This window comes from Apium graveolens, chromosome 5 (genome assembly GCF_009905375.1).
Source record: "Apium graveolens cultivar Ventura chromosome 5, ASM990537v1, whole genome shotgun sequence".
In the NCBI taxonomy this organism is placed as follows: domain Eukaryota; kingdom Viridiplantae; phylum Streptophyta; class Magnoliopsida; order Apiales; family Apiaceae; genus Apium; species Apium graveolens.
The window spans coordinates 316,535,886-316,551,233 of NC_133651.1; the positions used below are offsets into that span (position 1 = coordinate 316,535,886).

A 15,348-nucleotide genomic window follows, 5' to 3' on the forward strand; every position below is an offset into this window, starting at 1 on the left:
AAATCTTAAACATGTTATAAAAAATTATAAAGAATAAAATTTAGAATAAAATTTAGGCTAAATTAGGGTTAATACAGGCGGGAGATGACGTGGAGTATTATAGATGATGGGTGAACAATCAACAAATGTGACGTGCTTGTTTTTCGTTATCTAAAATTATACCTAACAGGTCTTCCCGTTGGAGTATTCCATTTTTTACATGTTAGGTATAATAGGATGACACGTAGATATTATACCTAACAGGTGAAGAGCGTTGGAGATGCTCTAATGTATTTTAGGGCATCAGTCACCATCTACAGCGGTAGTGCCTTGGGAGAATTCCTAACATAATTTGTCAAATCACTCATTTCACTGTGTGTCTTGATAGTCTAAACTTAGATAATGTCCTTCATGCTGAATCATCGAGATCTTCTTAGATAAATCAAATCTTTGGGATTAGCCCTGGATATCTCCACCCTTCTCCTCTGTGGAAGATCATCAAAGTTAATTATCAAGGATCGACCATCGAGGCATTAACTTTATCGGCCCTGAATTGTTGCTTTGTTTTCTTCTCCATGAATCTTGTTTCATCTTTTGGATATGTGTTTCATGAGCCGTGTTCCTTCACTATTTTGATCTTTTGGTCCTTAAGGCCTTCAGCCTTCGGGGTTTAGGACATCCCTATTTTTCCAGTTCTTTGTTTAAACTCTTTTATTGAAGCGGCATCCTCGTGTCTAATACATTCATTGTAACCGTCATGTATAGATCTATGTAATCTCAAACTCTTTTACCAATAGGTTTCAAACCTTAAATACAAGCATACATCCCCATGGGATCAGTGGTAAATTCCAATTTTTGTTCATAATTCGCGAATCCATAACTTGAATTACTCATGGTTCGGTAAGGGAGAACGATGGTTTAGCATCGCCACTATTAAAGTGTGCTAGATGCTAGAGGGTCAACTACCATCTGGAATTTGGGAACTCGCCCCTTGAGGATTCAATCTTTGAACTTGAGGATCCAGTCCTTGGATTTGAAGATTTGGTCCTTGCATTTGAGGATTCGGTCCTTGAATTTGAGGAAGCAGTCCTGAGATTTGAGGATTCAGGATCGTCCCTCCAGGTTGAGTTGAGCTACATGCGTATCTGTTAATACGGGCTCAGCCTCTTAGGATCTCGTGTGTTAGTTTTAATGGGGGGTTTTCAATGATCTAGAGTCATTCCCTTGTTATTCAAGCTTCGTTGTTCCTTTTTTGCTATCTTGCTTTTTATGCTTCTAGACCTTTGCGGAGCTTCCGAACGTGTGCTTCATGAGGACTGATCATCTACTATTTCCAGCCCTCAAGGCTGTGAACGCCTTCTTCTAATAAGATCTTTTGTTGGACGTCTCCTTCAAAGATGAGCATCCTCATCAATCAATCATTCACTATCTTCCATATAGGTGCTAGAAAAACCGCGACCTCCTTCATGGATGGACTCAAAACTCGAAAATACAGGGATTCAATCCCTTCACATGGTCAATAAGATTCACTCCCTCCAACTTTGGGATATATATATCCACAAGTGAGGTCAGTCGTAGCCGGAATAACAGTAGTGTGAGTTGTGGACGGCGGATCATTAGTGCTTTTTCGTGTTCTTCATGATTGTTGCCTTTTTCCCACAGACGACGTCAACTGTTGTGGGTAAAAATCTGAAGTGAATTTGTGGCATGTAATTAATGCTAGGGTTTGAGAGTTTCAAGCTTTAATGGTCGCGCTTGTGTTTCATGGATTGAATCTGCCCTCACAAGATGCCTACGTACCTTGGTGTATAGCAATGATGAAGCCAAAACGTAGTTCTGGGTAATGCCCTCGGAGCTATGGCGGTAAGGGCTCGCCAAGGTTATAGTGACTGATTCGTCCTTCTTCGAGAATTAAGTCTAAAACGTCACTCTAGGTGATGGTCCCGTGGCTTGTAGAGCCTTCTCGGGCGTTGTGATGTTTAGAACTGTACTCCAAGATATAGTTCTGATTTATGGGGTAAGACTCCTTATATAGATGTTAGGAACCTGTGTTTTAGGGTTAGGAGACTTGGTGTACAAGTCTCCATATTTGATTGGGTTTAGAACTCCTAGAAAGTAGGGATTTGTTTCCTTATAGAATTGTGTTGCTTGGGGACTACTCTTTTAGGAGTTTGAGTATAATTCTGACATATTTTTTGAGCTGTAATTTTGGCTGATTTATGACCCACGAATTTAATAAGAAATTCATGATTTATGGGCCTTATCTAATTCATGTATAGCTAAAGTAGTGGGCCAAACTCTTTAACTTAATAAGGTCTTAATTAGACCATAACTTTGGGCCTTTAGAGCCTAATTAATGTAATATTAATTACCGGGCTTTGTAAATTAGGATTCTCTTTTGTACCAAATCAGACCTAATTAATACGACATTAACCACGCAATTAGGGTTATTTTTATTCCCCGTCAAATATAAATAATTAACTACTAAAATAACAATTATATGATATTTGAATAAAATTTGTTGTTGGGTGGATTCGAGTCTATGAACTTATTTGTATCTTTATAGATAATAATATATATGTTTGTTGTTAAAGAGATTCGAAGTTGTAGCTTAAGTATTGCATAATTTTAATATTTAGATCTAACGATTTTGATCATTTGATCAAGAAGATACGACGGTCGTAGGAGTAGATAACCAAAAATGGAGGTTGAACCAAATTATACCCTCTTCCGATTAGAAAAAAATGATCAAAATACCTCTGTTCAGAGGTAATTTTGCCTAAAATACCCATTCTGAAATAAGGTGTCCTAAATATCCACCAGATACTGCCACTTCCAGTGGAGTATCCCGGTGATACTAATTTGACAATGGAGTATCATTGGTGATACTCCTCTTTCAGTAGAGTATCAGTCCTGATACTCCTATTTCAGTGGAATACCAGGCTTCATACTCCATCGTCAGTGAAGCATTATGTGATTTTTTTTTTTTCAAATTTTAAATATTTATTAAATAATTTTATTAGTTGAGCATGTACCATATTTTACAATTTTTAATATTTTACGGTTCAACAATTTTCCATCTGAAATTTAGAAATATTTTTAAAAAATGAATAAAAGTAATATTCATTTAGGGTTTGGGATAGAGGATTTAGGGCGCTTGGTTAAAGGAACCCACCGAAGCCGTAGCAAAAGCGACCCTATAGCCAAAACCCTAATTAAAGTGTGAACCTTAATTTAATAATTTGAAAATTTTAGATGATACTCCACTGATAAAGGAGTATCTGGACTGATACTACACTGAGAGTATCGGGCATGATAGTCCACTAGCAAAGTAGTATCATCCTAATACTCTTATGTCACTGAAGTATCAAACTGTTATTTTAAAACTGTTATTGGGCGGTTTAATATTTTGGTGTGTATTTTGGACAACGATTATTAAAATATGATTATCCAGGCCCTTCACTCTTCCGATTATTACAGTTTAATATTGATATACTCCCTTCGTCCCCCTCAATTCTTTACACCGGGGGACGGGGATTCGACACGCACTTTAATGCTCTTATTAAATGTAGTTGCATAATTTTTTTAAAAAAAATTTCTTTTTAAATAAAAATATAATGTTTAGATTTTTATAAAAAAGAAAATTTTAAAAACAAATTACGAAAATATACTTTATAGTTAACATTAAAATATATGTAAGATATGTGAAAAAAATCGTAAAGAAACAAGGGGAAGTGAGGTAATATCTGACGCAACAAAGTAACTCATCATGCCAATTAGCAAGAAGGTAGTAACACTACAACAAATCAGGCCATTTGACGGTTTTTTTGAACTGAAATCATCGTAATTGAGCCATTTACGACGGAAAAAAATCTTCGTTTTTGGTCGAGTAGTAAGTTCATTTTTCCGTCACAAGATACAATTGTGTCGCAAGTTAGGAAGAAGGGGCCCACATACTCAATAAAATAATAAATCAACTTACGACGGAAAATATCGTCGTATGTTATAAACTTACGACGGAAAATATCGTCGTATGTTAATTACTTACGACGGAGGAATCGTCAGATATTTTCTTGTGGGTCCCATCTTGATAAAATATAACATAAATGTACGACGCAAATTTACGTCGTAAATTAGTAACTTCCGACAGAAAAAACTGTCGTATTTTAGGAACTGGGGCCAACTTACGACGGAATATATGATGAACGACCGTCGTAAGTTTGTATTTCCAGAATAGCCAAATTCTAATTTTTCAATTTCTAGCCATTTTCAGCTTCCAATTTAAATTCTAAACATGTCAAAGTCTAATGCAATCACAATCTCTAAACCAAAGACATTTCTCCTAAGGATAATTCCAACAACGTATACATTTCTGGTTTTATTACATCAAACCCAATACTAAATACAAGTTCAAAGTGGTAAGTGAAACACTCCCGAATGAGAAAACAAGGATCTTTAGTGATCCATGTTACATGATGCCTAAGTATATAAAGTTACATAATATTTCAATTTTCAAAATCCAAATACAGGAGCACCCATATACTCTTGTCCTCTTGTCCTCCTGACTCTTGCTGCATTTTTCAAAAACAATCAAAAAGTTAATTAAAACTGATGTATCCTTCTCCTTTCCCCAGTCTCCTTCTCCTTTCAAAACAATCAAAAATACAGGAACAACTGATGTATCCTTCTCCTTTGACTCTTTCCCAGTATCTCGTTCACAAGACTCCCCCTGCCATTCTTAAATATAATAGTTAAGCTTTAAAACTTTGAATAAACTGAAATTAATTAATTAAAGATAATCAAAAATATTAATCAATATTATTATAAAAATCAATATGGTAAACCAGTGAGTTTAACAAAATGGGGAAAATAACCAAAAAGCAACTCCCACCTGTAAATGCCATATCAGAATATGCGCGAATATGTCACTCCGTGAGCAGCCCTAAGCAAGTATCCTTCAACTAATTTCTGCAAGTGAGGAAAACTCTCATTTACGCAGAACGTAGTAAACCCTATTCAGACAGCTTTATACACTGCTTAGACAGAGCCCTCTTAAAACAACGTACCAAACGTATTTATTGAACACAACACATGGGGCAATATTATATACTCATATTAACTAAAGATACTACAACTAGAATAGATAATACAAGTTAATGATCACAATCAATTATAAAATAATAAGTTTCTATAACAAAAACAAAACTATCTACTTAGTAAAAATATATTGCTTTTTATCTGTTCGTTTTGCTTGGTTTAGGTGGAAAGTTCTTAAAAAAAAACTTGTTCTATTGATTGGCAGGAAATCTGGTGAACCAAGCAAGAGGAAGTCATACTTGCCAGTTGATAAACAGTTCTTGATAACCAGAAATGGTAAATTTAATCTCAATATCCCTGAAATGTTTAGTTTCAATATCTCAAAACTTGTTCTATTGATTGGCAGGAAATTTGGTGAACCAAGTAAGAGGAAGTCATACTTGCATGTTGATAAACAGTTCTTGATAACCAGAAATGGTAAATTTAATCTCAATATCTCTGTCATTATCCCATCAAAATTCAATCCGCAACATCAATAACTAACAAGTCTGACTAAGAAAATCTGATCTGGAACTATACAGTTAATTGATTAGAAGAACGAATATAGTACATAACTTCAACTTTTAAAAAGAAATATAATATACATATAATAATGATATAGCACTTCCAGGCCAGAAACATCGAACAACACTGAACATCTGAACCCTGCCTTACCATTTCACAATCAAGCGCCAATATTTCGTGGGTAGGAGCTCCTGAAGGACACGGAAGAGTTGAAACAAAATCTGCACAAAAGATGTATCTCATCAGCTTTATCAAGAACAACCAAATAATTTAAACGTGAAGGGAATAAAGGATAAAAAGGAAATGGTATACTGTATATATATTGTCACCTGGTTGACTACGGAAGTAACCATTTTGTTCTAGTTCAGTCTCTGTGAGTGTGTAATATGACAGGGGAAATGGTAAATCTTTCGAGAGATCAGCAAAGGATAGATCAAAAACAGAATCACAGGTTCTTGCATCGAAGATAGTTTACTATTTTACTTCTTTTAACCCAGAAAGCACTACAAGTCTACAACTTTATAGCTGATATTTACCTTGATCAGAACTCTGATTCTGAACAGGTTTGCTTATAGGCTCAGCAATATCCCTTTTTCTTTTCACCTTGCATGTAAGAAGAGCATCTATAGTCTGTATTCCATCTGCTACACAGCTATCAACAAACAAAAAACCAAAAGCACAAACTTTCGAGAAATGCAATGCATGAATCCAATATTCTGCTAGAAAAGATAAAAGTCAAAATAATTTCATTTGATTTGCCATTTTAACAGTCAAACGTCAGTTTGACTAGTACAACTAATTAGTGTTTAATCCTAAATTGGTGTTTCGATTATTTTAAAAATATTTTTCAACGATACAACTGTATGGATGTCAATAGATATATATATATATATATATTAGTGATATAACCAAAATTTCATATCAAAATAAATTTATTTGGTTTGTCATTTTAACAGTCAAGCATTAGTTCGACTAATACAACTAACTAGTGTTTAGTTCTCAATTTGTGTTTCGATTATTTTAAATATATTTTTCATCGATTCAACTGTATGGATGACAATATATATATATTAGTGATATAATCAATGTTTCTTATTAAATTATTTTATCAAAATATTTAATTTTTTCTGAAATTCTTGAAATGTTACCCCAACAAATAAATGTTGACATTAATATGGTTAAATCATGAAATAAAATTTTTTAAAAATTGAAATTATCAAAAATCATGTGCTAATTTACGACGGAATCCATCATAAATTATTATCTGCAAAAAATTTGATAAAAGTCAAATTTATCGCCAAAATTTTGGGGAAAATGTCAAATTTCCCTCTTTGATAACTTACGACGAATTTTAAATTCCGTCGTAAATTGGATGTTCCAATATTTTCCATCATAAATATTTCGTCGTAAATTTAAATGACATATTTTTTTATTTAATTTCAAGTTAAAATTTTAATAAAAATATTTAAATTACGACGAAATGTTCAAATCGTTGCAACTTGAAATGATATTTATTTTCCTGCCAAATTTTTTGGGGAAAAAGTTAAATTTCCCTCTTTGATAACTTACGACGAATTTTAATTTCCATCGTAAATTTGACCATCCGATTTTTTCCGTCGCAAATATTTCGTTGTAAATTTAGATAAAATATTTTTTTTATTCAATTTCAATTTAAAATTTTAATAAAAATATTTAACTTACGACGAAATGTTTAAATCATCGAAACTTCAAATAATTTTTATTTTTGTTTAATCGTGTCGTGCATAATTTTATTAATAAAATACTAAACTTACGACATTTTTGTGTTTTCTCGTAAATAATTACGACGTTTTACTTTTTTCCGTCGTAAGTTGGGCGCGCATCGCATTTTTTTCCGTCGTAAGTTCGCCGTCGTAGTTGGCCTATTTTGTTATAGTGTATAATAAGAAACAAGGGCGGCAGTTTTTTTATTAATCATATGTACAGAATTATGCAAACATAAATTTTGGCCTTCTTGGGCTGTGGAACTTCCCATAACAACATTTTTTTTTTGACAAACAATAAAAACATAATCAAAATTCAAAAGTAATCTCTTTCGCTTTTGGATAGTTGAACACGCCACACACTACGATTCGTCGAACTCTGACCTCAGGGCAAGACCTCAACCACAACAATCTTATTGACTGCAGCCCATTTAGTACTGTAAAGTTTAGGGATGAATCTTTGCGAAATCCAACGTCTTCTTTCCTTGCAGTTTGTTTGTTACGTAGTGTTTACTGTACTCTCCTTGAGAGTAAATTTTATAGTTTGCATGGTTGTTTTCATCTACCATTTCAGGCATTGGTCCAATCTCTTTGTCGTAGCTTGGCGCATAAAATGAAACTATTGATAGCCTATCTTTCTCCTTGTGCGTAATTGCTCTATGTTCCACACTTTTGTATTTCCCATTTGTTAGAACCTGTTGCATAACTTAGTTTAATTGAGAGAGAGAGAGAGATTTTGTGTGTGTGAGAGAGAGAGAGAGATTAGGATTAAAATGAGAGAGAGAGGGAGAGAGAGGGGGGGGCGAGAGATTAGGATTAGAGTGAGAGAGAGGGAGGGAGAGGGGAGAGAGAGAGAGAGAGAGAGAGAGAGAGAGAGAGAGATTATGACTAGAATGAGAGGGAGGAAGGGAGGGGGAGAGAGAGAGAGAGAGATTAGTACTTGCCTCCAGGGTGTCACCAATGTTGATGATCAATGCATTTGGAATGGGATCGACAGAGACCCAAGTATCATTGTTAAGGATTTGAAGGCCAGCTGAGCTACCCTTGCGCTGCAGCAAAACTGTGAGACCACTCCCATCCGAATGAGGACTTAAGCCATTAACATCGTCTGGCCTTGGGCACGGTGGATAGTAGTTCATTCTCACAGCTTGTACAGCTTCACCAAAAATTTCTTCAAACACATTTTTGTTTAGGGACAAAGTCATTGCTATGAATCTCAGAAGACTTTGGCAAAGTTTGTTAATCTCCCTCGAATAATTTTCTAGACTTTCACTGCAATTTATATGTAAAAGAATCAAATCAGTACAAGACTGATTATTTTCTCAACAAATTATGTGGTTTATTCTAAATGTACCTGAAAGTAGGAGGATAAATGGGCCATAAACTTAGGTCCCTGAAGGAGAAAGGCTCTATAGCGAGAGCGAGCATGTTACACCAGTCCAGCTTCTGTTCTTCAGAGAACACGAACGCTTGTCCGTATCCCTGGATCATACCTGGTGCAATTGGACGTTTTCGTTTCTCCTCTGCAGGTAACATAAAAAATTCCATTGCCACTTTCTCTATATCTGACAGCACTTCCTCGTCAATTCCATGATTTATCACCTAGCAAATTACAGAATTATCGCAGTTTAATTTATATTTTAGCTCTACTCGTGAATTAGTACCACGTGTACATGCTAAGTGTTAGAATAATATAAGATCCTGGACAGGGCCATTCTCTAACACCTTGAGGTTTTAGAGTAACTGGTTCCTTAACATGGTATCAGAGCTCAGGCTGGCAGAGGACTCAGGTTCGATCCCTGCCACCCCCAATATTTCTCACAATTTATGAGGGACACGAAAGGCAAATTTATGCCCCAAAGATGGGCACCCGTGATCCACTTGATCCACTCTTCGACCCATAAATGGGCTTTCGAGTGAGGGGAGTGTTAGAATAATATAATATCCTGGACAGGGTCATTCTCTTCGCCAATATTTTGTGAACAGCTCATCAAGCATTTTTTTTTATATAATCTAGATATATATACCTGGAAAAATCCCCACTCCTCGCACGAAGCAGAGAGTTTTAACATTTCTGACTGAAACTCAGTTTCGTCACCATTCAAGAGTTTTGACAAATCAACAACAGGAATGTTGCTGGCGGTCGTGGCAGATGCTTGCGTTTCTACCTTGTTACGGATGAATCGTTCAGGAACGTGTGGTTCATTAGCCTGCATTAGTTCCTGGACATCATGAATATGACCAACCTTGATAGGAAAACTGGAAGCTGGAGCCATGACAGTGAAGCTGGTTCAGGGGTTTAGTTTTGTATGTACAAGTATTGATACGGCACTTGTATTTATAGGAGGATGCAAAGATTTAATTACTTTTACCAAAACTCGTAAATTGACAACATGGATGAACTCCTAGTACCTTGTCGCATATGAACTCAGGATCACCGGGGACAATATTCTTTTACAAGTTGTTTTTGGCTTATTGAGTTGGTTTTACTACATTTGTTAAAAATGAATAAGTGATTTATAAGTGATAGATTAATAAATACTATATTATATAGTATATAATAACCGTCAGATATAAAAACAGATAGATGAGAACCGTTGGATATAATAATAAAATAATATTATATTAATATTTAAACTGTTTTCATAGGTTAGGGTTTGAATTCCGTCAATAGCGTATTATATTTAAATATTTTTATTCTTTAATTTTAACAATTTCTACGGGTAATTAATATTTAAACTGCTCTCATAGGTTCAGAGTTCGAATACCGTCCACAGCGTATTATATTTGAACTTTTTTATTCTTTATTTTTGACAATTTCTACCGTTTCAAGGTTCGAGTCCCGTGTACAACATTTTATATATTATATTATTATTTTTCAGTCAAGTCTCAAATTATAATAAAACAAAATATTATTATAACTTATTATGTTCTTCAATTTATTTTTCAATAATTAAAAATCTATATTAATATATTAATAATTTTAAGATAAAATATACTATTAAAAATTATTCGAGTGTTAAAAGTAATGCGTGTATCGCACGGGTTATAGGTTAGTTATAAGTTATATATGTGTTATGATAATTTTACTTATAAATCAGATTTTTTTTACTTAAATGTACAAAAATAAGTATTTTTAAATATAATTATCTTCACCGGTTTATTTTAAATTAAATTAATATTTAAAAACATACATTTTAACACTGAAGTCAATAAAAAACGAAAAATCACAATAAGTAAAGAAAAAATACGTCATTACTAACATTTAACTTATCATCCTATACATTGTAAATTAAATTTTTAAATTGGATGGACAAACAATTGTCGATAAGTTTTTCCAGACTTACATGTCATAAGTTGGATACTATTCAAGTTGACTTGATCTACATTTTTTAAGTTGATCAGACGAGAACAAGATCAAGCCAGATCTACAAGATGTACAAGCGGATCTGATAAATTTAGTTCATGACTTGATGATCGTAATTTTGAATATCTTGTCCAAAATCAAATTTACCCCTGATATACAAGAAAATGTGATTCTATTCGGTTCTATATAACCGAAAGTTAACGTATAGAAACTAAATTGAAGTTCTCAAAACCAAATTTAACATTTTTTAAAATTTTGAAAAGAAGACAAATAATTTCAATTACGATTTTATTCAAAATCTGATCGAAATCGATCCGTGTTATCCCCGTTTATGTTGTGCCATACAAAATTACTCTATAAGAAGCTTTTAAGAAATTCCAAAAATGCTACTACTAATTTATGTGTTTTATACTCAGGCAATGCTATTAATTCATGAGTATTTTGACATGGAGATTATCCGAGGAAAGTAAGTTTCATGGTTAGGTGTGCTTATATAATGATGAAATTAAGTAGGACGGTAATCCCTAACAATCATGTGTCAGATAATACATATCTAACATACTGTTTCAGAACTCTTAGATCAATATTTTAAGGGTCCAGATGCAAGAAATTTTTTTTACCGTTCCGCGGATATTTTCCGCGGAAGGGCTTTTCCCCCTTCCGCGGATATTTTTCGCGAAAAGGGAAAAAGCCCTTCTGCAGAAAATATCCGCGGAATGCTAATTTTTTTTTAAAAATTTGAGCCCTTAAAATATAGATTTAACGCCCAAAGTAGTATGTTAGATAAAATTTATTTAACACACGGAATGACCCAATTAAGTAGTATCCGTCCAATGAAAAAATTATCATGATGTAGTGATATATTCAATCTTCCTTGTATGTGCGTAAGAAAAGTTAACCGTATACTAATTCTCTACACGTTAATACAATAAATACTGCCAGCAAGGATTGGCTCAGTTGATTAAAGAGAGAAAAACTAACCTCTTGGTCACAGGTTCGAATCCCACGGGAGGAGAATTGCACCCGAAGGGTAGCGGCTGCGGGTTACCTACGATTAAAAAAAAAAAACAAAAACTTTTCGTAGAAGCACTTAGATTCCTTTTGTATTTTTGTCCGTTAATAAAAAATGTAAGAGCAAGTAAATGCAAGATACAAAATAGCTATAATTATTGCTATAATTTGGCACCAAAAGTGTCTTTTGATACTAAAATAAAACTTTAACTCCAATGTTATATGTATTTTGAAACCAAATATTTCCTAATTTACCTAAATATTGACACTTCCCCCTAAGTTTCATTTAAAATACAACAACATTCATCTAATTTGTAGTAGTTTGATGATATAGCTAGATGAATAAATCTATTCTTGGATTTGCATCCAAGTATAGAACTTCTTTGAAGTTAAAATTTTTGATTTTTGATTTTAAATTATAGAAATGACACCACTTATAACATTAGATTGAACTTGCTCTAATGATATATACCACCTTACTTGTGTATACACAAGAAAGAAGAAATGTAGGTTGTATATATTCATATGAGTTTTATCTACACGTTTAAAGAAAAAGTACTCTTTGTGAAATTATTTGATTATTATTGTCTTTATGTCTTTTATTATAGTTAGTAACTAAATTATTGATAATATTTTATTTATAGATATCATATGTTCTGCAAATTGATAATTAATCGGATTCATCAATCAATTAATCGCTAGAAAGACGTGTGTGAAGAAACCAATTATTCTAAAATCTAAAGATGTTAGAGAACGGTCTAATCTATGATCTTATATTCTAACATTCCCCTACCTCGAGGGCTCATTAATGGGTCGAAGATGGAATCTTAAGATGTTAGAGAATAACTTTTTTCGGGATCTTATATTCTAATAGTGTGCTCCATCTCGATTAAGTGACATATTATTTTATGAAATCAACATGTATCTTCACCGAATAACAATACATAACTAGCTGAAAGTTCTATATTTAAACTTTTATTCAAAAAAATAAATTGAGAAAAATTTATGAAACTATATTTTATAAAAGTCTCGAAATACGTGTAAATAGTGCATGTATATATCTTGTTGGGACAGAGGGAGTAATAATTGAATGTGCGCCTAAGTTTTGTCTGTACGTTAGAATAAAGTACTCATAATTGAATCATTTGATTCCCTTTTTTTATTATGTTTCAACACTAGTTAAATATTGAATTATTGTTCTTGACACTAAAAAAGAAAAGAAATTGAATTATTGTTGACAACTTTTAGGAAGTATTTTAATTGAACTAACAAATTTAAAAACTTAGAAATAAAATTTATGATGTTTGGGGCATAATTTTTTTTAATTTAGATGATGATCAAATAGAGTTGACCTAACTACTATTAACAAAAATTTTAATGTTTCCTTTTTTATACAGTAGTACATGAGACTTATTATACGCACACAATATTTTCTTAAAAATTTAAAAAAAAATAAGTTTCTTTATTAGGTGAGCTCGTGTAATAATGTATTACCCGTTTAAAATAATAATAATAATAATACGAAGAACATTACTTTGATATATAAGAAGAAATTATATATTAATATGACTTATGTCTATAAGGCATAAGTACTCTTAATGGAACCATTTAATTCTTTTTGTTTCTTTCTGTCTTTTATTGTTAATGAGAAATTAAATTAAATTATTGACGACAATTTATTTATAGATATAAATATTTTGTCTCTTGTGGAGAATCCTACGATGGGATCGGGAAACACATGATTTTATTGTTAATGAGAAATTAAATTAAATTGAATTATTGACGACAATTTATTTATAGATATAAATATTTTGTCTCTTGTGGAGAATCCTAAGATGGGATCGGGAAACAAATGATCACAGATGATTCCATAGAGCTCAGACAACTAATTTATAACACACCAGGTCACCAAGGATCAACTAAAATAACTCTCGCGTCTAGTTCATCTTGCGAGTATAATAGTATATATATACGCACAAGATTCCTCTAGACAGCACAGGGATGAGGGAACCTTGTGCTACATTTTGAAACCTTGTGTAGATTATGTTTACAGCTAATCATGCATCTGCAAACATGGTATGGGAAACTGCTCTGCACCATGTGAATCCGTTACTACTTACATTGAGCAAACTATGTTCTCAATGAAAAATACCAAACCATGCATTCTACATGACATAACAGGGAGGGCAGACATGCATGCACGGCATTTAATTCGTGTTAGGAGGAAACACATGTTCGAGATTCAATTCTACCAGTATAGAATACATACATAACAATATATTAGATCTGGAAAAGCCACGTCCTAACTTTTATTATAAATTAATCTAAATAATTATTAATAATACATTAATACATAACAACTCAATTGTGTCTCAAAGTGATACTTAGTCAATCAATGCTCAAGTATCTCCCACACGATAGCTAAGACAACTACATCTCCTAATCATACATCAAAATAATAATATGATTATGTATATATAGTCATCACAAACTTAGCCAAAAATACATACATAATCTGATTATAATAATAATTGTCTACATATCCATAAAATTATAATCCAATCCAATTATGATAATAATTGTCAACACATACGGTTATTATCTAATCCATTATGTCTTATATCATCAAGTTAACCTAACAATTTGCTCAGTTCTTAGGTTTGAAATCAATTTTTTTTATAAAGTATTCTTTAAAAAAAAATAAGTTTAGTGGGCCGTTGAGCTTAATGATAACAAAAAATTATGATCAACTGATATATACAAATAATAATGATCAAATGATATACACAAGTAATGATGTGTTGCTAACACATATTTTTACTGAGACCTGGACCACATCTATATATTTTATATACTGGTTGATAAATCGTGCTTCACATGGGTTGAGATTAAAAGTGATATTAAATTATTATTTACAGAAGATTAAATTTCATAATGATTTGCGCGAAATGCAGAATAAATGTTGTTAAATTATGTAGTTAAAAAAAATTAAAGTTAAGTGTAATTATAAAAAACCGTATACTTTTTTCTTGATTAATATGATTTTTAAATCTAGTTAGAGTAATGCTAGATAACCCAAAATTTATAAAAAAAAAGTTACAAAATGATGTGGCATGACACATATTATAATTTCATTCGTGGGCGTATATGAATGCACGCGGGGTCTCATATTATATTGAGAGAAATTACCATTTATAAAGCATTTGGAAAAAGTTTTTATAACAATATTTGAGACCTCTAGCATTTTTGATCTAGTTATAGTTCTGGTTATGCACCTAATTATTTTACTTGTTATATTAATCTAACATGTTAGCTTTTACCAATACGATTATTTGAAAGTAAATCGTCGCTTGGATGAACACTAAATATACATAAATTAATGTGAAAATTAAGTATATAGAGAGTAGAAGTCAATTCGTGTTAGTTGAGATTTAATTCTATAATTTTTTTTATCATAGAGAACCTGCAGCCGCTACTCTTCAAGTCCGTACTGGGTAAACCTCACGGGCTCACGCAATAGCCTGCAAACCACGAACCAAGGTAAACCGCACTTAAGCGACAAACTCTGGTTCAGGAGTCATTATCATAAATTCTCCTTCCGTGAGATTCGAGCATGTGACCAAGAGGATAATTATCCCCTCTTTAACC

General features: G+C 32.7%; 1 protein-coding gene across 1 annotated transcript; it reads right to left on the bottom strand.

The window, feature by feature from the left end:
* Positions 1-7,768: 7,768 nt before the first annotated feature.
* Positions 7,769-9,598, bottom strand: LOC141661327 (protein LATERAL BRANCHING OXIDOREDUCTASE 1-like). Its single transcript, XM_074468311.1, has 4 exons — positions 9,350-9,598; positions 8,677-8,924; positions 8,267-8,594; positions 7,769-8,017 (listed from the first exon to the last, which is right to left on the bottom strand). Exons 1-4 carry the CDS (start codon positions 9,596-9,598, stop codon positions 7,769-7,771), a joined length of 1,074 nt encoding a protein of 357 aa, XP_074324412.1.
* Between the last annotated feature and the right edge of the window lie 5,750 nt (positions 9,599-15,348).

Coding starts and splice junctions, on each gene's coding strand:
- LOC141661327 (XM_074468311.1), bottom strand. CDS start 9,598: ATGGCTCCAGCTTCCAGTTTTCCTATCAAGGTTGGTCATATTCATGAT. Junction 8,595..8,676: donor ATTTATCCTCCTACTTTCAG/GTACATTTAGAA, acceptor TATAAATTGCAG/TGAAAGTCTAGAAAATTATT. Junction 8,018..8,266: donor ACATTGGTGACACCCTGGAG/GCAAGTACTAAT, acceptor GTTATGCAACAG/GTTCTAACAAATGGGAAATA.